At 42.8% G+C, this 22,983-nt stretch overlaps 1 protein-coding gene across 1 annotated transcript; it reads right to left on the reverse strand.

Moving 5' to 3' along the window:
* Positions 1-599: 599 nt before the first annotated feature.
* LOC148108638 (uncharacterized) lies at positions 600-22,780 on the reverse strand. Its single transcript, XM_087868825.1, has 3 exons — positions 22,473-22,780; positions 9,273-9,356; positions 600-1,012 (listed from the first exon to the last, which is right to left on the reverse strand). The coding sequence occupies exons 1-3, from the start codon at positions 22,591-22,593 to the stop codon at positions 615-617; spliced, it is 603 nt and encodes a 200-aa protein (XP_087724951.1). The 5' UTR covers positions 22,594-22,780; the 3' UTR covers positions 600-614.
* Positions 22,781-22,983: the final 203 nt, after the last annotated feature.

Raw genomic sequence — 22,983 nt, forward strand, 5'->3', positions numbered from 1 at the left:
TTCTCATAAAAGACACCCCCCAGATATCCCTCGCCCCTTCCACCATATGAGGATACTATAAGAAGTCTGAGACCTGACAAAGGGCCCTCACCTGACCACGTTAGCACCCTGATCTCAAACCTCTATCTTCCACGACTGTGAGAAATAAATTTGTTGTTTATAAACTACCCGGTCTGGGTATTGTTATAGCAGCTGTAACTAAGATGAAATTAGACTTAACAAATGAACCATGACACCAATCATTTTTAAAAAGTAAAAACTATTGCCAGTTCTTGAGCTGCACAAAAACAGGTGGGCGGCTCAGATTTGGCCCATTGGCAGCAGTTTGCAGACCCCTGACATAGATCAGTTTGGTGGAGCAATGTGAACTGGTAGTAACTAAGGTATTCAAAAATGACTTCTTGATAATTTTTCTGAATACGAGAGTTTAGTCCAAGAAGATGCTTTGTCACTAAACAGAGGATTAAAGAAATTAAAGAAACAAAATTTCATATGACAAAACTTGGAATTCTGATTCAGAGTTGATTTCCAGATGACATTTTACCAATTAGAACTAACACTTAGATCAAATATTTCTAAACACATCTAACTTTCCTTTTGGTACAGCCAAGTTATTAAAGGCCAGTGAATACAGAATTGTTGGAGGCCACAGCATCATACAAGCAGAAATGCAGACGCAATTTGTTCAGCCGGTAAACGCATGAAGGAACCCTTAAATACACTGAGTCCTGAATCTCCAACAGGGAGCCAACACCGTTACCTGTCGTGTCTTGACTGAGGGTTTCCTGGCTGCTGCTGCTGTAAGAAGGCACTGGAGTGATAGACAGTGAGGCTGGGCAAGACAAAGGTGTAGCCAGCTCAGTCTTATGGGTGAGGGATCGGTGGAACACAGGGATGCCCGCATCTTTGGAGACGAAGAGAGGCAGATCTGATGGAAGGGTAGGTCTACCTTGTGCATATGGATTTTTCCAGTGGGTGAGCCCGATTGCAACAGGCCCAGCAACATCATAACCTGGCGAGACAAACACATTAAGTTAGAAGCAGCAAGCAAAGCCTCTTACCATAGCTGTTTTCGTATTTCTCATAAGTCTTAGCTGTGAGTCAAATCAAACACCACTTGAGATAGGGCTGCATGTTACTAATAAACGGGCAGGCATCGTCACACTTCACGGATCGTGTTCACCATTCAACATGCATTTAGCAAGCAACTGTACAAGGAGACTGTTACTATTTCAGTTCCATAGATGAGGAAACTGGATCTCAACTTGCCCTAGGTCAAGCAGCCAGTAAGTGCCAGCGGCAGAATTTAAGCCCAGACCTGTCTGACTCCAAAATCTGTATTCTTTCCCCTAAACCACAACTAACTACAGTACAAAGGAAAGTGAAAGAGATACTTTAAAGTAGGACAGAAATGTTCCCCCCAGGATCTCAGGGGAGAAAGCTCTTCTGGGTGGAGGGAGGAGGTCATGGAGAAGATGGTATGAACTTGGCCTTATAGGCAAGGGTTGCAACATAGAGGCCAGAACAAACGGGGACAGATCCATTCTGCAGATATGTTTTATTTGGCCCATGCTTTTCTTAAATTGAAGTAAAACTCACATTCAAATTAACAACATAAAAATCTAAAGAGTTCTCAAGAGAATCCAGCTATCTGGCTTCTCTTGAAAAATCTCTTGATCTTCTCCTCAAGATCAGGAACACATTCCCATATGGCAAGTGTTAGCTGGAGCAATTCCAGCAGCTACCCTCTTCAGCTGGAGTGGGGGGAATTCCAGTCTGCCACAGTCTCCACCACTCCCTAATACCTTACTCCCAGCCTGTTTCACTCCTTTGTCTTACATTCCTGACTTCTCCAGGCCTTTATATTTGCAACCTAGATACAGAATTTAGGAATGTAAGTATAATCTAGGAAGAAAAAAACAAAAATGGCAAGGTAGGTTGCTACAAGGCAGTTGAGGGTCTTAAATGCCAATGTAAGAAAACTAAAATTTTGTCAAGGAAAACAATATCCCTGGAAGTCTGTGAAGTGAGGACTGGCATAATCAAAATTCATGGCAGCAAAAATAGCCAGAATCTGTCCCTTCTTGCTCTGGTGGTTGTCTCTTCTGGGAGGCCTCCTCTGACACCCCCAAGCTTTTTTAACCATTTGTGAAGGAAAGCCCACTACAGAGTGCTGGTGTGTGGGGACTGGAAGTGTTGAAAGAGAAAGTCCAAATTGGGAAGGACAGGTGGAGGAATCAAGAATGCCCAAAAGAGGTAACAAGAGAGGACACCTGTGCAGCTTCTGCAGCCTGGATGATGGTGTCTGGGGCCGTCCACCCACACGGTGCTGAAAACCACTTGAACAGGGTATATGTCAAACAATCCCACCTACACTTTACAGCCAAGCGTTCTTTCCAAGCGTGGCTGCTTCATGAACTGAGCCTTCCTCAAGGTTCGAAGGTATCTTAGTCATTTTTGAAACTCCCTCCCAGTATCTCTCTATTCGGGGCTTTTCCTCCCTCCTCTCCCACAAGCCCCTAGCACAAAGCTGGGCTCAGAGCTGGCACTCAGTGGGTACCTGCTGTTCACTGAGTTCCTAGATGCCAGCAGCAAGGAGATGATGCAAAAAGCTGTGAAGGACAGGTTAAGGGAGGATTATTAATAGAGCATATTTAAGTGTTGGCAGCAGGAAAGGAAAAGAAGTCCAGAGAGATACATGACACTGACTAAAGAAAAAAGCTTGGGGCCCCCAGGTAGTTCTGTCCCTCACTAGCAAGATGTCAGAGAAGACTCGTGGCAAACGGAACGGTGGATTTCCTCATCTTAACTGTGGCGATCAGAAGGACTGGCCTTGCAAGGGCTGAGGAAGGTTGAGTGTGTTTTTAGACATGAAGAGTTTGCGCCTTCATGGAAATATCTATGTGGAAATATCTGGCAGGTAGCTGGAGGAAAAAAAAAAATGGAAGTGAGGATCAGGAGAACTGGGACCAGAGCCATAAATCTAGTAGTTACCCACATAGAAGTCATGGGTGAAGCCTAGGAACAAACAACCTACTTCATTGTCATAAAATAATAAATCCACTAAAAATTACAATACTGTCTAACACTTACTGGCATTGTGCTAAGGGACCCACCAGCACCACCTCATTTAAACCTCACAATAACCCTGTCAGGCAGATACTACTAATATTCCCATTTGACAGATAAGGAAATTGAGGCTGAAGCACATTATTACTTCCTCAAGGTCAATAGCTCCACAGAAGTAACAGTCAAGATTTAAGCCCAGGCTCACTGAAGACAACACGGGTGCTAAGAGAGCAGGTGGCAAGAAGGATTCCGGGGGCTTGAAATGGAGCCTGACCCCCCCCACATCACTCAGGTTATTTATGCCTTCCTGAACAACTTTTCACAGACAAATCCCCATAGACCAGAATGCTTGAGGAAAGGGAAATGGTGACAAACTTGAGAACTTGCCTACTGGATTGTTTGGACTTCTTCTTGGTAAGTCACCTTCGTAAAAGGTGCGTTCTACTACGTGGAGTGTAGTGAGGAAGGTGAGTGCCTCTTTCTTCAGTGAGGGCTGTGGCACCTCTGAAGATAATCAATGAGAACACAAATTCTCAATGTTTGGAACTGCCATGGACCCAGAGCTGCAGAAGACTGAACTGACCGTGTTTCTTGGACTAAACCTCTGAGGTCAATTTTTTTATTGTATGATCAACACTGTCCCACAGCTCACTGGACCATAGAAATGAAATTCCAGAATTCTCCATTTAACTTGACGTTCCCTTATGTTGTGTGTGTTTTTTTTTAAGATTTTATTTATTTGAGAGAAAGAGAGAGAGCGCGTGCACGCGCACAAGCAGGGGGAGGGGCAGAGGGAGAAGGAGAAGCGGACTCCCCGTGGAACAGGGAGCCTGGTATGGGGCTTGATCCCAGGACCCTGGGATCATGACCTGAGCAGAAGGCAGACACTTAACCGACTGTGCCACCAACTGCCCCCCATTATGTTTTTTTTGTTGTTGTTTTTTAAACTCGAAGATGTATTACCATTTATTTACATCAGAGAATCCTTTTACAAGAAGAATAAATACAGGACCATGTTTTCCCTTGCCTGTTGCTTCATTCAGAAACTTGCTTAAACCCCTCTTCTCTTTTCACATTCCTAAACTCCTGTGGAGTCATTATACAGAATAGAGCACAGAGCAAAAGTGTTATGCTTAAAAGTCCCAGTGAAATCTGGATTCTCCACAATTTCAGATTTTACTGTTTCTTTTATAAAACGATAGCTGGGGGCGCCTGGGTGGCACAGCGGTTAAGCGTCTGCCTTTGGCTCAGGGCGTGATCCCAGCGTTATGGGATCGAGCCCCACATCAGGCTCCTCCGCTGGGAGCCTGCCTCTTCCTCTCCCACTCCCCCTGCTTGTGTTCCCTCTCTCGCTGGCTGTCTCTATCTCTGTCGAATAAATAAATAAAATCTTAAAAAATAAATAAATAAAAAATAAAACGATAGCTGACTTATATAGTTTTGAAAAGACAACATTCACATAGCTAACAAGCCCTTTTTTTTTAGTTTGGAAAATTACCACGTCATTTACTCCAGAAATGGAGTTCATTAGCAAATATTTTAATCCACGCTATTGATACAAATTAACTATGATAATGTCTGTGTGATTCTAATGGAATATAAATGGACCAGCCTAAATTTGCAATGAGGTCAAAGTATTTTGAGAGGGTAACCAACCATCTAGGGGAACAGCTGGTGTCCAAACGTCTAAGAGGCAAGTAACAGAAATGTCACATTGGTAGCCAATCCATTCTCCCTTATCCACCATCCCGTCCCCTGTTGGGGAGTGGGGTAGGAACAGGGGTCTCAGTTCCCTTGGAGTTCTGTGTCAAGTATCAACATATCACCCAAAATTGTGAAAAGAGGCATGTAAAGAACACTTAGAATTGTAAGCTGTTTTGAGAAAAACTGTTAACTACCACGTTTTTAAATCTCTTATACATAGGTAGAGTAGGAGTTTACTATCAGAAAATAAGGAGTTTTCCAAGAGTCTCATGGATAAATAGAAAGATTTCAGGAGTCTTTTTATTCTGTTCCTTAATTGTTTTTGTTGTCATCATTGTTTTTCCTTAGTTGTTTTGTTACTGTTTCATTTGTTTATCAATTCTTCTCTTGGTAGGGCATAGGTTCCTATAAGCAACTATTTACAGGAAGCCCACAAGTATGCTATTTTCTTAAATGGAATGGATGAGTAAGTGTTCCGTATGAGAAGCACTGAAGTACAGGAGATGAAAGTGAACAAAAAGAGCTTTTAAAAAAAGAACTCCTGGGTGATCCAGATATCTGTCCTCCCTCTGGTACTTTGAGTCTAAGGCTGTTAATTATTTTCTGCTTTTACTATAAATATTGCCCAAGTGCTTTGTACTAGAAAGACTGTGGGCAGTGAGGGGCGCCTGGGTGGCTCAGTCAGTTAAGCATCTGCTTTGGCTCAGTTCATGATCCCAGGGTCCTGGGATCCAGCCCTGCGTCAGACTCCTTGCTGGGCAGGGAGTCTTCTTCTCCCTCTCCCTCTGCTGCTCACTCTCTCTCTCTGTCAAATAAATAAAATCTTAAAAAACAAAACAAAACAAAACACTATGGGCCGTGGACACTGCCTGATGCCTGCACAGAATCCATCCCTTTCCTTCCTCTCAAGAGGGTCCACTTTGGGAATTCAGTGGACACTCACTCAGCCAGGGCACTCAAGGCAAACTGACATCACCCCCTTCCCTCCCCTGGCACTCCGACTTGGCCCAAGAGACTCTCATCTCCCCTGCCAGTGATTGGTCCAAGGAGGGGGTCATGTGACCCAATCCCGCCCAATGAGATAGGAGTAGTCTCTGAGGGCTTCTGGAAAAACTGTCAGCATCTCAAGTGAAAGCCTGAGGAAGGCACCAAAGCTCCTTTCCCTCTGGTCATTGTGTGTAGATGAAATTCCTGGAACCATGGCAGCCATGTGGCTGCCACACTAAGATAAATTCTCCCAGAAGGCAAAGGGGAGAAAGTCTTTCACAACATCATTGAGCAGCTTAATCAACCCATCCTAAGGACGGGCTTGCCTCTGGTCTTCCTGTTACGTGAAATAAATTTCCTTATGGTTTCAGCCACTTTGAGTTAGGGAACTGAAGCGACATTAAAGAGGCTTTCATTTATGCTTCTGCCTTCTGAGAAAACTGTCTGTCATACTCACCTCCCCTTCAGAGGTGACTGCATGGTAAGGACCTGCTGTTAATAGTTTCCCAGGGCTGGTAATGTAGTACCACAAACAGGGTGGCTTAAAAAGACAAATTTATTCTCTCACAGCTTTGGAGCTAGAAGTCTGAAAAGATGTCGACAGGGCCATGCTCTCTCTGAAGTCTCTAGGGGAGAACCTGTTCCATGCCTTTCTCTTAGCTTCTGACTTGCTGGCAATCCTTGGTGTTTCTTGACTTGCACATATAACCCCCCAATCTCTGCCTCCACCATCACATAATGTTTCCCTGTGTGTGTCTGTGTCTCTTCTCCCCTACTTGTAAGGACACCAGTTATACTGGATTAGAAGCCCACCCTAATGGAGTCTCTTCTTAACTTGATTAATATCTGCAAAGATCCCATTTCCAAATAAGGTCACAACCAGAGGTTAGGACTTCAACATATCTTTTCAGGGGACACAATTCAACCCAAAACACCCTGACATAGTGGATGAAGCTGACTAGACTAGGTGCAATATAATGACTTATAAGAAATATATATTTGGTCATTGATGACCAAAATATATTTTCCAGATATATTTGGTCTTCATCCACAGTCGCTGAAAATGCTTCAGAGCCATAAAAGTGACATGGGTGTCTTGCTACTAATGAAGTTGACTTTGGTGTCAGAATTAAACTGAAACCTCAGACACCCTGCTAGTGTCAAATTTGCTTAGTACTGGCGGGGGAAGAGGGTGGGGGAGAACCTCCACACACATTGGATTTGAGTTTAGAAACCCAAAAAGACCAAGAAAGGGCACCAGGCCAGTGGCAAATAGCAAGAGTGTCATACAATGGGAGCTAGATTACCCAGGTTGAAATCCCATCTGTTATTACCCATGTAACTTCAGTAACTTTTTAACCTCTCTAGAATTTAGTTTCCTCATCTGAAAAATGGGGAAATTAACAGTCTCTAACTTGTAAGATTTTTGTGAAGATAATGAGTAAATACAGAAAAAACGTACCTAAAACAGTGCCTGGCACTGAGAAAACTCCCATTTGGTCCTCGCTATTAACCCCTCCAGTTTCACTGACAAATGTCTTAAAAGACAAGTCTCTACTCACAGCTCTTCACTCCTTATTCCAAGCTCCGCAACCTGGCTTCCCTCTCACCACTTACTGCCATGGCCCTTGGGGATGTCACCAGGGCAGCCCTTGAACTCTAACCTCCTCAGCCTCTCCTAGAAATTCCCTGGGCTTTCCAAAAACTGTGCTCACTAGGTTTTCCTACCTCTGTCATTCTTTCTACCAATTATGCTTCCCCCAAAGACGGGGTGTTGGCTCTCTACTCACTCCGTATGCTGACTCTTACAACCTCATCCTCTTGCAAAGATTCCACCGACTTCTCTGTGCAGAGAATGCCAGTATCTTCATCTCCTGCCCATTCTCTCCTGTGGATCATTCTGAGGTGGAAGTCTCACAGGCACCTCAAGTCTGACATATCTAACCTGTAGCCATCAAGTCCTCTTCCTGACTGCTATATTTCTAGGGATGGCTCAGACTCCCTGTTACCCTGACTCAGAATGTCAAGGTACACCTGTCTTTCCCCCATCCAGTCAATGACTAGTCCTGCCAGTTCTCCCATGTCTGTCCCTCCAGACCTGCTCTTCATCCCACCTCCCAAGTTCATTACTATCTCTTGTCAAGAATAAAGTCACAGCTACTTACTCTGTAATGACACCAGACCCCCCAACACATGAAATCCATCTTGTTCACCACCAGAATCCCTCCTTTCATCCATGCATTCATCTTGTCCCTCCTCCTCTGAACCTCCCACTATTTAACAAAGGTCTTTAGGAATGTCATTGCAGGTTATTTAGTATTTTCAAACCAGGGTCCATGAACTCTCCACAAGAATTTTTTAATCATTTTTATTTTTCATTTTTAAGTTAATTTAGCCATTTAAAAATTAATAGATGCATATTGTGGACCAAGTTCTACCACGTAATTTTAGGGCCTAGATTTGTTTTTGTGTTTTCATCAAGTTGGCACCAATTGGTACACTTGATGAGAAAAGGAGAGAGATGGATATGTCAAGGTTCATTTATACCAAAGGAAGATCCAATAACCCCACCAGCATTAGCAGAGAGTTCATAGTGGGTTGGACAGAGAAAGCTGGTGGGAGAGCAGAGTTATCATGAATGCCTAGCAGTAAAGCTGTACTGAACTCAAAGATCCCTTCAGCCAGGACCACACTGCATTACAAGAAGTAATGTACTGGCAAGATAGCAATGTCTGTCATATTAAATTAATGTGACAGATTTGTAATTATTTTCCTTGGCAGTGTTTTTTTTTTTTTTGTAAATTCAATTTGATTTGTATGGCTATTTGTATGGCTATAAGGCACCTACACTTATTTTTATGTTTGAACACACTTAAGTATCATTATAATAAAAATAATTTAAATCAATTTTAGGGGTTCATAATTCTTTTCTCTTTTTTATAGGTGTCCACATTACTGAGGTTTGAGAAACTATCATATAGTGTTTAAGAGCATGAACTCTAATGTCAAACAAACCTGGATTGAAATTAGATACACTAATCATTGGCTGGGTGGAAAAGATCAGATTTCCTCATCTGTGAGACGGAAAAGTAATATGCCCTCCTCATATAGTCCTGATTAAGCAAAATAATGTATGTTAATGGCCAAGAACAGCAATAGAGGAATATAAATCTCAAAAAGGAAGTCAATTTTAATATTAAGTATACATGATATTACAGGTGATTTACAAATTAGCAAATGATGAAATGTTGGGAAAACACGGAGTTTTTGTTGTTGCTGTTTTTGTTTTTTTTAAGCTCCCCGGACCACATTTCCTCCAAGGATCTCTCTACAGAAGCAGTAAGAAGCCACAAGAGGGTGCTCCAGCAAGGTGAGTCCGTGAGCATTTGCTCTGAATCTGAAAATACAGGCTCCTGCCATTACATTTTCTACTCACTTCTTCCTCCGCACCCCCACCCCAGGCGTTCCCAAGCAATAATAATTTTGATAAAACAAATGTCAAAATCGCTCACCTATGGTGATCTGGCTGACACAACTGTAGCAGCTGCCTGTCGTTGCGGAGGAAAGGTTATAACTGCCACTGCTCACATCTCTGTCTGTTAAGGAAATAAAAGAGAAGGTTGATCATATCCATGAACACAGTGTAAATACATGACTGCTGGTACATTCACCAGCCCCCCGTTCTGGGCAGTCTCCTGCTCCTTCATTGGTTCATTCATTGATGCCTACCTAGTGCTCAGTGCCAGGCACTTGGAATATTCAACAAACAACCCAGACTGCCCCACCCAGGGAATCTCAGCTGGGTGCCACTGTTACTGTAGTGGGGGTGAGAAAGGATGCTGGCAGAGGTGCAGGGACAGGTGAGGGAACACTTGATCCAGAGAGGGCGGCAGGTAAGGCTCTGGAGAGGAAGTGACATCTAAACTAAAACCTAAAGGTGAGAACCACCTGATGAGGACAAAGGTGGGGGAACCGAGGAAAAACATCCAGATAGAGGCTTCATCGCACGCACGCACGCACATCTGGAGGCTCAGAGGCCACAGGCAGCTTCCTGAGTTGGCAGCTGAGCACAGGAAGAGGAGAGGTGAACAGCAGCTAGACTACGACAGGGCTTATAAACCACACTAACAGTCTGGATCCCGCCTAGAAAGCACGATCCCATTTTCACTTTGGAAAGATCACTTTGCGGCCCTGTGGAGAACAGACTGGAAGAAGCAAGATGAGAGGCAGAGAGACTCCTTGCTGGGGCCGCTGAGATAATCCTGACTGGAAGTGAGGGTGGCTGAGCCGTGGGAGAAGTGCCAGTGGGGACAACAGAAGTGGATGCAGTTCCCTTTGGGGCTAAAGGTACAATGCGTGGCACTGAATTCCTCACAATTGTGAACAGAAAATGTTCTAGGCACAAGGGGCAAAAAAAACCCCAAATGCTCCACTGACGTAGCATCTCAGCACTTTCATCCACATATCATCATGCATGTGGGCAGGCATCCCTCCCCCCACCCCCAGGCTCTGATGGGAAGACTGAGAAGCCTGAGCACCAGAGCCCCACCAGAGCATGCAGCAGAACAGAGCCCACATCGAGATCAGAACCACTTCAGACTATTTAGGAAACACAGCAGGGCATAAATATGTGATTTTAAAATATCAAAGTAAATGTATATTTTCCAATATAAAACTCTACAGGTTAGAGACAAAGAGTCATTATGACGATGGTTACCAAACTGACCTAAAGGAACTATTCGAATATTATGTTATGAAATATTAGGAAAACTCTGAAACCCTAATCTATAAATGGCAAAAATTATAGGTCTAATTATTAAGCATAAGTCAATTGCACTCAAAGAGAAGGGTTTATAGAAACATTCTGAGAGTCAGATTTTAATGAGACCACGACGTGGACTGGTGGAGAAGATGATGGTATGGCATGCGAACGCTCTCAGGAGGAAAGAGCACAGGTACGTGGACAGAAGGAAGGAAACAGAGGCATCTGCAGGGCATCCCAATAAGCCTGTGTATTGAAAGCAGTTGGGAAATATTAACAAAAGCAGATGGTGAGCCAGAGGGCAGAGGAATGATGGTGGCCCTCAGAAGCCACGTCAAGGCCGTGGTAGGTCCACAAACAGGAAGGTAAAATGCTAGAAAATATTTTAAACTGTTTTGAATGTGGGAAACATAATTTCAGCAAGTGCATGTGGCCAACTCCTCCTCTAAGAAACATTCCCAGACCACCCGCACTCTCCAGGGTACCTCCGGAACAGCAGACAGACCCCCACCAGCACTGAGCGGGGAGACCGTACTGGTTCACACAGGTCTAAACCGTGGGCTTGTTGTGCTCGCTTCGGCAGCACACATACTAAATCACGGGCTTGCCAAGGACATACCCGTGCACTATTCAATTTGTAATTCCCAGAATTTAGTGCTGTGTCTGCCATCAAGCGTATCTTCAGTACATGCTCATTGGTTGAAAGAAAGAAAAAAGGATGCATGAAATTTAAAAAAAAATAGACAAATGACCATTTCCCTTTTCTGTTAGTGTAACTTCATTAGAGGTGGCTGGGATTAAAGAGGAAGAACACTGGGCTGGGAGTCCGCAGGCCTGTGTTCGAAGCCCAGTTCTGCTGCACATAAACTCTTACAACTTAGTCAAGCTGTTGGCTGTTTCCACCTGAAAATGGTGACAATAATGCTTATCTCACTTTTTTTTTTTTGGTAGTGGTGGGGAGGGTTGATGTGATATGGTTAATAAAAATAAATAGGCTACACAAATGCACAGTTAGCAAATAATTCAGTACACATTTGTGGGATCAGCTGAATCAACAAAATCCAGACCTAAAACATATCTCACTGCTCTAAAGTTGTCATTCCTAATTCTTTGTAAACCCCGTGCTAATGATCTGTCCTTAAAAGATTTTTGGAAGGGACAAGAATTGCAAGGGATAAGGTCAATGGCATCAAAGGTGATATATAAATAAATATATAGAGAGAGAAATTCACAAGCCCAGAAGTGGCTACACACGGGGAGAAGAGAAAAGAAATGAAGGGAAAAGCGTACTTAGAAATCAGCAATCAACAAAGAGGCAGGATGCTTGAATAAGGAACGAATACTTGGGAAGAGGCCATAAATAAACCGTAATGGTAAAGCTACTGAAATCTGAATAAAAGCCAAAGGGTAAAACTAGGGCATAATTTTGGTGGCAATATTCTGAAAAGACTCAAAGGACAAAAGTATAAAGACCTGTGACAATGACAGCACAAGTTATGACATTCTGTGTAAAAGGTGCTTCCCCTGTGTAGGAATTAAAACAAAAATGCTAGATTTGGGGGGAAGGGCCCAAATATCCATTTAATCCTTTAGGGACCAACTGCAGTTAAAGAAAAAGATCAGGTAACTAATGGGAAAATTTGAGACTCTGAATGAGATTAATAAACCCTATGGGTTCTGGAGTCAATACCTAAATTAGATACCTGGTTCCAACCCTTGGGCACATTATTTCATCTCTATGTAGCTCTGTTCCCTTGTATGTATGATGAGAATAATAAAGGCACTTGCCTTGTAAGGCAGCACATAGAAAGTGTTCAATTAGTGTTAGCTATGATTTATTTTATACTTCAAAAGAACAAGGTATCCATAAAATAGAATGCCATATAGCAAAGGAAATAAATGAAGTAAAGGTACACAAAATATTATAGATAGATCTCACAAATACTGTTGAATGAAAGAAGCAACCCCAAAACAACACATGATCGTATTGATGAAAATTTCAACAACAAAACTGAATTATATTGTTTAAGGATGCACACATGGATGGTAAAACTGTAAAGAAAAGTAATACCGTAAAGAAAAATAACTGTAAAGAAAAGTAAATAATTAGCACAAAAGGCAGCCTGATGGTTCTTTTTGGTGGACAAGAAGCAACCTTGATTTGGGAGGGGGTACAGCTAGGGGGTGGGTCCTGCAGTCCTGGAAATGTTCTGTTTTTCTGACTTAGGTAGTGGTCACACAGTGTTCATTTTATAAGTATTTGTTAAACTATAAATCTCTACACCCACCCACCTCCCAGGTCTGTATATATGCTATAACTCACAGTAATTTTTTAAAGAAATTTCTTTAAGAAAAAAGAGGGACAGAAATCATGAGAGGGCCAGGAATGAAAATTCTGAAAAAACATCTAAGAAAAGGAGATGCGGGGATGCCTGGGTGGTTCAGTTGGTTAAGCGTCTACCTTTAGCTCGGGTCATGATCCCAGGGTCCTGGGATTGAGTCCCGCATCGGGCTCAGCGGGGAGCCTGCTTCTCCCTCTGCCTTTTGCTCCCCCTGCTTGTACTCTCTCTCTCATTCTCTGACTGATAAATAAATAAATAAATAAATAAATAAATAAATAAATAAATAAATAAAATCTTGGATAAAAAAAAGAAAAGAAAAGGAGATGGTGGTGGAATCAGACAATACCAGTTACTGAGCACTTGCTCTTTACCAGACACTACGCTAAACACTGATTATTTCATTTATATACATATTTCATTTAAGTTTCAAAACAACTCTTTTAAGGTAGTTATGATTATCTCACTATACAGATGCTCACAAAATTAGGGAATGTGCACAGACTCATACTTCTGAGAAGTCATGAAGCTGGAATTAAAACCCAGGTTTGTCCTACACTAGACAACTATTTGAGAACAGAGGGGAAGACAGAAGGAGGGCAGGTTAATATCACGAGCCGGGTTAGGTGGATTCCTCAGGCATCTGGACCTAATCTCTGACAGTCATTTATCTGATGTGCTAAGCATCGAGCTTCTACAGAGAACAAGGTGGACATCATCTTATGTATTTCTGTTAACAGAAATGTTGTGACTAAAATTAACACACTTTTTTGGGTCTCAAATTATTTTGGGTATACTCATTAACAGAATGTTCTTACAACGAAAGAAAACCTCACCCATTTCAAGACTCACTCTGTCTTACTTTCTTCTTAACCACAGAGGAGAAAAAGAAAGCACTGCACCCATTTATGTCTTTCCACTGACTGCAGAATTCCAGGAACCATGTAGGCAACCCTAAATAAAAATTTTCAATGTAAAATGATCATTATAATACCTAATTTGGGAGATTTTAAAAAACAAAGAATAGAACTAAAATACCAAATAATAATAGTGCACAAGCCAGGAGCTGGGTACTCAAAGTCAAAGGACTATTCAGGGGAGAAGTCAACAGATTAAATTTAGAGTTAGTTAAACAAAGGGTAATGAATAAGTATAGGATTTGTTAGGTATGATTTAAGTGAAGGTAGAAGAGTAATTATTAACAAAAACAACAGGAATAGACTGTATTTCCGAACCAGTTTATTGTGTTAGAGGGAGAGACATATAGATGGTGCGGAAGAATAGGAGAGTGGATTTAACTATTAAAAAAAATTTTCTTTTAAGTTAACTTAGAAAAAAGAAAATAAATTGGAATAAAGCACAGGAATAAAAAACAAGACAAAGGAAATACAAAGTAAAATGGTAGAATTCAGTTCAAATATATCAGTAATCACAATACATGTAAATGGTCCAAATTTGCCAATGAAGAAATTGTGAGAAAGATTTCTTAAAAAAAAAAAATCAAATGCTATTTAGAAAAGAAATGCCTAAGACATAAGGATACAGAAATGTTAAAAGATATTAAAAAAAAAAAAAAAACAAGCAAATACTAACCAAAATAAAGCCAGAGTAACTATGTTATTTTTAGATAAAAAAGGCTTTAAGGCAAAAAGCATTGTTAAGGATACAAAGGGTCAATAAATAATGATAAAAGGTTCAAGGCTCAACGCTTCAGGAAGATATAACAAATATTACATCTGTGTATTCAAAATAAAATAACCTCAAAATACATGAAGCAAAAATTAATAGAACTGCAGAGAGAAACTGACAAATACACCATCATATGGAGAGATTTCAACACACAGTAACTGGTTGAGCCAGCAAAAATTTAGTAAAAATAAGGAAAATTTAAGATTACACATCACTTGGGCATCTTATTAAAATGAAGATCTTAAAAAAAGTAAATATCTTGATTTAGTAGGTCTGGGGTGGGCCTTTAATTTGGCATTTCTTTTCTTTTTCTTTTTTTAAGTTTAATAAGATGTAATTGACAACTGCATTTTGCATAGACTTTCAGCCAGTGCTAATGTTGCTGGTAGAGGGACTCCAGAGTGAGGTAAAGCTCTCCTCTAGAATCCACAAAGCCTGGGGAAACATCTCACCAACAAAAAAAAAGAAGGGGATTTTTTTAAAAAGGAAAGAAAATGTTTTCACTAAACCCTTAAGAGCTTATCATAAATATGCTTATACACATGAACAGATGAAACAAGAATTCACCAAAAAGACAAATGATACATATCTACTGACTCTACGAAAACAAACATCATACAATTCCTTTCATAACTATCGAACTAGTGCACTAGAAATATTTAATTTAAAAAAGTACATATTCATTGTGTAGCTGCCTACTGCATCTGATTTTTTAAAAAATCACTCGAAATTGTTTATAAAAGGTACTAGAGAACACACACACACACACACACACATACATATATATATATAGTGATATGTGTGTCTATACATATGCATATATCTCTTCTTCAGAAATACTGGTGTGATTTATTCCATGTTTGCTGTATATTTTATAGGCTTACAGAAAAGTTAATATTCAAGACCCACCCTTTCCTCCTAGCCTGTATATCATCAGCTAACCTCCCTGGGCTTCAACTTCCTCCTCTATATTGTGACTGAAACTCATTCATTCAAGAAGTGTTGACTGCCCACCACATACAGTAGACACAGGCTGGCCCCAGGTAGGAACTGGTGCCTCGGGAGGTCTCACTAAGGTACTGATGAATCAATCAAAGCGCAAGAAGTATGTTTCCACTCAGCACAGCATTTCCTATCATCCTATACCTGATCCCATACCAGATCTCTTTTTTTTTTTCTTAAAGATTTTATTTATTTATTTGACAGAGAGAGAGACAGGCAGCGAGAGAGGGAACAAAGGCAGGGGGAGTGGGAGAGGAAGAAGCAGGCTCCCAGCAGAGGAGCCTGACATGGGACTCGACCCCAGGACTCCAGGATCACGCCCTGAGCTGAAGGCAGACGCCCAACGACTGAGCCACCCAGGCGCCCCCCATACCAGATCTCTTTATTACTACAATAAAGACAACACAGCAGAGTGCTGTATACTAAATTGCTATCGGGCTTTCTAGGTTTTCATAAAATGTTTGCATTTGCTCTTTCATGTGCTTTTTGCCACAGCACTAGGAGACAAGCAGGGCAGGCACTAGTTGTAACCATACTAGTACCAGCAGCCTCTGCATCCCCCATGGGACCTGAGCTGGACCCAAAGTCCTAGAGGGCAAGGCCATCCTTTATTCATCTTGTGCCATAGTGCCTGGCTCTGCCTAATGCATGGAAGGCACAATGAATGTTTGCCAGAGCCTCTAGGAAGCTTTCAAATACTTTAATCACCATTCCTGAATTTTAAACACTGTGTCTGATACTCATTATCTCAGCTTCCCTTTGATTCCACTCGCACAGTCTCCACAGTGACAAAAGCCCTTTCATGAAGCCTAATTAGAGAAAAACTTTCCTTTCCTTTCTTTCCCCCTTTACCTATTTGATTCAATGTTGAAAATCCTATATTCTATTTTCATTTTTTTCCAGAAGGTAAAGATCCATTTCTTATTAATACAATGTAAGATTCATGAAAACAGATAGTTTTTGTTTTTTGTTTACCTCCAGAACCTACAACAGTGCCTGACACATAGTGAGCACTCACAAAATATATGGTTAATTGTCCATTCTAGAAACTTCCTTAGTAGCTGTGAACTGTGTGTCTAAAACTATGTTCTAACAGAAAACTCCACATGGCTGGTACAAAGAACATTATAGTTTGTTTGTTTGTTTGTTTGTTTTAAAGATTTTATTTATTTATTTGACAGAGATAGAGACAGCCAGCGAGAGAGTGAACACAAGCAGGGGGAGTGGGAGAGGAAGAAGCAGGCTCCCAGTGGAAAAGCCCGATGTGGGGCTCGATCCCAGGACCTTGGGATCATGCCCTGAGCCCAAGGCAGACGCTTAATGACTGAGCCACCCAGGCGCCCCAGAACATTATGTTTTAAAGGAAAAGATTAAAATGCTTCTTCACAGCATCAAAATAAAATTTTAATTTAATCTTACCCCGGAAAGAGACTTCTAAAATGTGGAGGCTGAAGGTCAAAGAATAACGTGTACAAGCTTTGCTGCAGCTTCTTAATCAAAAGGATCCTAATCAATGTTGACCATGAGTGTCTGGATTGCATAATAATAAGAATGCCAGGTGGTGGAAGGCGAAAATAAGGGAGGTCATCAAACACCTCCTTGGATTTATTTTGTAAATAAAGCATGAGTTCCAGTCAGATAGCATGCATCTTGATTGTACCACATGGTGTGGATGCTTTTGGTCTTTTTCTTATTCCTCTTTTCTGAAGGGTAAAAGTCATTTTGCTTGTTATTTGCAGTAGGGAAATGAGGTTTTAAAAACTTGTGCGCAGTGTAGTGCCCCCCGACATAGTCCATTCAGTCGGTCAGACAGCCAAAGATTGATCACCCATTACGTGTCAGGCACTGTGCAAGGCACCAGGAAGACAAAGATACAAGATATGGTCCTTGTCCTTTGGGATTTTACAACCCACAGATGGGAATATTCACAGTACAAAATGAAGAGTTGGGCGGGAGAAGACTTACCCTGAGACATCCCAGATCAGGGGGAAGGGGAGTGAAGTGAACCTTGTAAAGGAGGAGGGGGGTGTATTTCAGAGCATGGGCCAAGGTCCAGACACCTGAGAAAGCCTGATATAACCAGTCATGCTAAACCACCCATGTCCCTAAAAGGTGGAATGCTGGGACCACAAGAGAGAAGGGTGGTCAGTTCCTTAAGGACCTTGTTTGCCAAATGAGGGAAGTTAAACTTTGACTTATAAGCAGACGGGAGCCACTGAAGTGTTATAAGCAGGAGAATACAGAATGAAATTTGCAATTGGGACTGACGAGACCAGGACTAGAGGCAGAGAAACCAGCTGGGAGGCTGCTACTGCAGTCAAAACGAGCCATGATGGCAGACTCAACTAACATAAGAGCAGTGGGCAGAGAGAGGAGAAAAGAGAGTAGAAAGATTTTAAGGAAGAAGAATCAGCAGGACCTGGTGATTGAGAGTACATTGGCTGGGAGAGCCGTTGACAGTAATGCTTCCTGAGCAGTCACTATGTACTTTACATACGCACTACAGTACTACTGAATGACCCCCTGTTATAAATAAGAAAACTGAGACACGGGGGGGGGGGGGGGGGGGAATCCCTTTGCCCAAGGTATTATGGTTAGTGTGTTCCAGAGAGGACTCAAAGGCTCCCAGGATTCTGGCCTAGGTGCCTAGGAAGAGTGCAACGGCCCCTGCCAACCTCTCCAGGTTGTCACGCTCTACCAACATGTGCCCCTGGCAGCTGCCTTTATGCCCCCTACCATCTCTCCCCTTTACTTTTGTTCATGCTGTTGTCCCTCCCTGGAACGCCCTCCTTCTCCCAATTAGTCTCTTAACATTGTCTCCTCCAAGGAACTGTTCTGACCTCTCCCTCACTCCTCCCAGCCCATCCCCCCGCCCCCGCCAGCACAGCGTTATAATTCTCAGTTTAGAAGTCTGTTTCCTCCAGCTGATCCTGCTATCTGTGAGAGAAAAAATGAGATCTCACTCATTCAGGCCCTCCTATGTCCAGGATAGAGCCTGGCACATAGTTTGAGCTCAGCAGCTGGAGAGCTGAAGTTATTCACTGGGAAACAGGTAAGGGACGGGAATTCTGTGTTGGATACACCAAGCTGAGCTGAGACGCTAGACACGCACACATATAGAGAAGGCTAGCCCTCAGCTAGGTATACAGGCATAGCACTCACAAGAAAGAAGTTCTGAGTTGGTGATTTCCATTGGGGAATCAGTCGAATAAAGACAAAGTCAGAGGAGGGGAAATTATGTCCTGTGCTCTCACCCCTTCTCTGCCTCATTTCATCCTCACGTTGCATGACTAGGCTTGGCTCTTACTACACCCCTCTCCCATACCCTCTTCGAATATCAGTTGCTGAACTTCTGGTCACCCATCGTCTTTCAGCCTTCACTCAAGCCACACCTTCTGCCTGGAATTACACACACACACATTTGCTCATTTTCTTCCACTTCCTAACTACGCTTAGCCCAAGGCTCCAAGCCAAACTCTCTAAATCTGCATTTGGGCTCCACTTTCATTATGTGAGGTTAAGTAAGTTCCTCAACCTATCCACGCCTCAATTTCTTCAAATGAATACCAGGCTAATACTGGACCAATTTCTTAAAGGTTTTTGTGAGATTTAACTAAGGCAATTCATATAAAGAACCATTTTGATTTGTTTATGTCTGAGGATGCCCCACACTTCTACTTTAAAATGCAGAAAACTTTGTCACCCCAATTTAAAGGCCTCCCACCAAGGGACTGACTCTACATTTAGGGTCATTGTCCAGCATTTGGTAGGTGCCTAATTAGTATCCTCCAAATGGCTGAGAGTGAGATTATAAAGTCAAGGACAGAACCCAGGCAAACACCTACATAAACAAAGGAACTCCACAAAGAAGCAACTTAAGAGGTAGCAGGAAAATGAGGGGAGAACAGTTATAAGAATAATGCTGGCTCTGACTGCATTTCCTCCTTCTACTTGTTCTCTCTGCTCAAGACACACTGACCTTCTAGCTAGCTGTGAACGTGACAATCTCATTCCTACCCCAGGGCCTTTGCTCTTACTGTTCCCTTTGCTAGGAATGCTCTTTCCCCACATAATGGAATGGTTCATTCCTTTCCTTTACTTAAGTGTCTGTTCAAATATCTCCTCAGGGACACTTTCCCTAAAATAGCCCCCACTGTGCTCTGTAAGCTCCTCAATCCTCTTACTAAGCCTCTTCAGATCCAAAGCTGACAGGTCCAACCACAAGTCATTTTCTGGTTCACACTAGAACACAGCCCCTGTGCCTTCTTTTGCATGGCCAAGAACATATCAAGTCCCAGTCATTTCTCTCTAAAGGAGACTTGTCACCCATCCTTCGTCTCATGCACATGGTTACATAATGAACTAAAAGTGGTTAAGAGCCTAAACCATTTAAAGGACAGGGAAAGAAAAATCAGTGGTGAGTACAAAAGGTTGAGGCATTAAAAATCCAGAATTTTAAAAACTGCATCATCTACTGAACATATATTTGTTAGAGTGCACATTACAGTTACTTATTACCTGAGTCTCATTTCACATTTCTAGAAGATATGAGTCTAGATGGCTGTCTGAAAGTAAAAATTCATGCTAAAATACAGAAAGAACAAGTTCCAATATAGGATCAAAAATGCATATTTAGATGGGAAGCTAATGAGGTTTACTGGAGGCTGTTGCTAATGAAATGCATATATAAGCCAAATTTCTCTCTCAGGAACCTAACACACGGTCTACAGTATAACTGTTCATTCTCTTGGCAGCCCCTATGCTAAAGATAGGACTAAGGCATTTATTAAATCAGTCAAATGAATATAAAAATTGAACCCTATAAATTCCGGGCAAGAAACTTAGATCATCCCCCATCATGATACCTAAACCCAAATCCAACAGAACTGAAAGGGAAGAACATTTTTTAAAGCAGTTCAGTTGTCAGAGAGATGATTTGTAGAAGGTTCCGGAGCCAGACCAAGCTCTCATCAGATAATGATCTCAACAGCATTCAGCGGGTGAGGAATACGTTGAATGCGCTCAAATTTGTTTTTCCTTAACTCATTCACTAGGATGGAAACCCTGATGGACTAACTCATCTTGTCATGTCTTGGGTCACTTTGCTACGGACCAAAGAATTAATGTGGCCAAATGTATTCACCACTCTAGAGATGAGGAAGGAAGAAGAGTGTTAAGAATATATTTAAACTCAAGAAAAATCAAGCAAAAAATATCCGAGGCAATAAAATGATAAAATAAAGCTTCTATAAACAAACAAAAAAGAATATATTTAAAATAGTGCAAATTCTAATGGATATATTTATTTAAATCTGTGTTAGTTCCCTTTAAGGTCCTAAAGAGAAACCTGTGTAATTGTAAGTTACAAAAAAAAAAAAAATTATCCGCCACCCCTTTAATTACTGAAATACGCTTGCTTTTCAAAAATAATTTCACTTCTTCTGACTTCAGTTTCTCTACCTGGGTGCCCAATTAAGCTTTTAAAGTTTCTAGAAAATTTAAAGAGCTGATTATTACGATCACTCACAGTATCCACAGGGCAGCATGTGAAATCTAACATGATGGATCCCTCTGATAGAAAAAGGTATAAAAATAGGTATCTGCCAATGAATATACTTAAAACACCATCAGAATGCTGGACTATCCCCAGATGGTAACCCAAGAATGATAACGTTATGTGTTAATTGTGCAGCAGGAGTAAGAACAAGTCACAGCCCAGCAGAAGATGCACTGAATTAAAAAAAAAAAAAAAAAGCCACTAGTATGCAATTTGTAATCTTCTCACAATTCCTTATCAGTTCACAAGGCTCAACTGCAAACCCTGAGAGCCACCTGAGTGATCATTTTAAACAGTTTAGATCCCCACCCAAAAAAGACCAGCTGCTTTAACCTTGGGGAAATGGCAGGGGACATCACTGGCCTAGAGATGAAACCGCCACACCAAAAAGCAGCAAATTCCCTCCCACCAACCCCAGGCTTGGAGAGGTCCCTGCAAAACATTCTCCAACAATTCTCATTACCTTCACATTTAAACGCCAAAATTAGATGTTATCACAGCAAATGATTGCAAGCCAGGGGAAGGGGGGTGGGGGTCTACTTGAGTTTCAGCCTCCTATAACCCAATCTCGGCAGCATCTCTGACAAAGGTCTACAGAGAATTGCTTTTTCCACACAAGCAGTAAGCTTGATAAAAAGCCTTGTTGGCTTCCCCAGTGCGCTGGGATTTCTAGCTGAGCTGGAAACCTTCACACTGTGATTTTGCTTTCCTTAGAATTCTGCAATGCCTTTAAAGAAATAATAAAAATATATATTTCTTTAGCCAAAATGGGGGAGGGGGAAATAATGCCTTCCAGTTCCATGGAACTTTTATTTCCAAGCCGATTTTTTTTTTTGCATTAAAAACATATTTTGGTGCATATTATTTTAACCCCATAGCATCTGTCAGAGAGATGTTCTCATCTCTAATTTACAGATGGAGAAATACAAAAACAAAAAAGTTTAAATAACTTGCCCAAGGTCAGTCAGGGACAGGATAAGCGCTGACTGAACGCAGACCTCCTAACTCCAAGCCTCGCATCGCTAGAAACGAACTTAACACCCTCATCCCTTCCCTTCTGTGGTCTGAAGCGAGTGGAATTTTTCTGGAGACCCAAAGCTCCCAGACACCTACATTTTAGGAGTTTTTACTCCACCAACTCCTTCTGCGAATACCCCCTTCCCAGGTTTCAGGCAACTCCAACCCCGCAGAGCCTCGCCTCCCCCGCCCCGCCCCCAGCCCCAGGCCTGCGCGCGTTGCAGCCCCCTCCCTTCCGTCCCGACCCTCCCGGGAGCCGAAGCCCGAAGTTCCCCGGGGTGCTCGGACGGCTTCCCGGCCCCGCCCGCCCCGGCCGCCCCGAGAGCCCGCGACCGCCCGCCGTTACCGTATGCCGTGAGGGAGGCCATCCTGGCTCGCGTCCTGCCCAGGCTGGCCAGCGCGTCGGCCAAAGCGGCCGCCTGCGCGCCGCGCCCCTGGACGGTCGGCCCCTGGCCCCGCGAGTGCATGCGCTTGGCTCCCGCGGCGCCCGGCCGCCCCGCTCCTGAGCATGCCCAGTCAGCCCGCCGCGGTCGCCCCGGAGAGGTGCCCGCCGCTCGCAGGTGCCCCCGGCTGGGTCTCGGTTGAAAGGGCGTGGGGGGCGAGGGCGCAGACGGTCAGCCGCGCTTCGGTCCCCGTGCTCCGGGTCCCCGCGGGGATTGAACCTGCGGTGGAGGACGAGCGCCCAGGAGAGAGGAGGAGCGAAGCAAGCCGTGGGAGGTGCCGGGCGCGCGGCGGATGCGGCCCCTACGGGCGGGCGTCGGGCAGGACCCGCCTGAGTCCACTCTAAGCAGGCAGGGTGCCCCTCCAGGTGGGGGCGGTAGCGTGACGCCGGCAAACGAGGGGTCGGGGAGTCCCGA

The sequence above is a fragment of the Ursus americanus genome, chromosome 17 (genome assembly GCF_024610735.1).
Source record: "Ursus americanus isolate L20-20 chromosome 17, mUrsAme1.1.p, whole genome shotgun sequence".
Taxonomy (NCBI): Eukaryota; Metazoa; Chordata; class Mammalia; order Carnivora; family Ursidae; genus Ursus; species Ursus americanus.

Bases quoted from the DNA above. Each gene is read 5' to 3' on its own strand.
- LOC148108638 (XM_087868825.1), bottom strand. From the start codon at position 22,593: ATGCACTCGCGGGGCCAGGGGCCGACCGTCCAGGGGCGCGGCGCGCAG. The intron at 9,357-22,472 runs GTAACGGCGGGC...TTTCCTTAACAG, and splicing joins GGCCTCCCTCACGGCATACG to ACAGAGATGTGAGCAGTGGC. The intron at 1,013-9,272 runs GTGAGCGATTTT...TTGTCTCGCCAG, and splicing joins TGTCAGCCAGATCACCATAG to GTTATGATGTTGCTGGGCCT.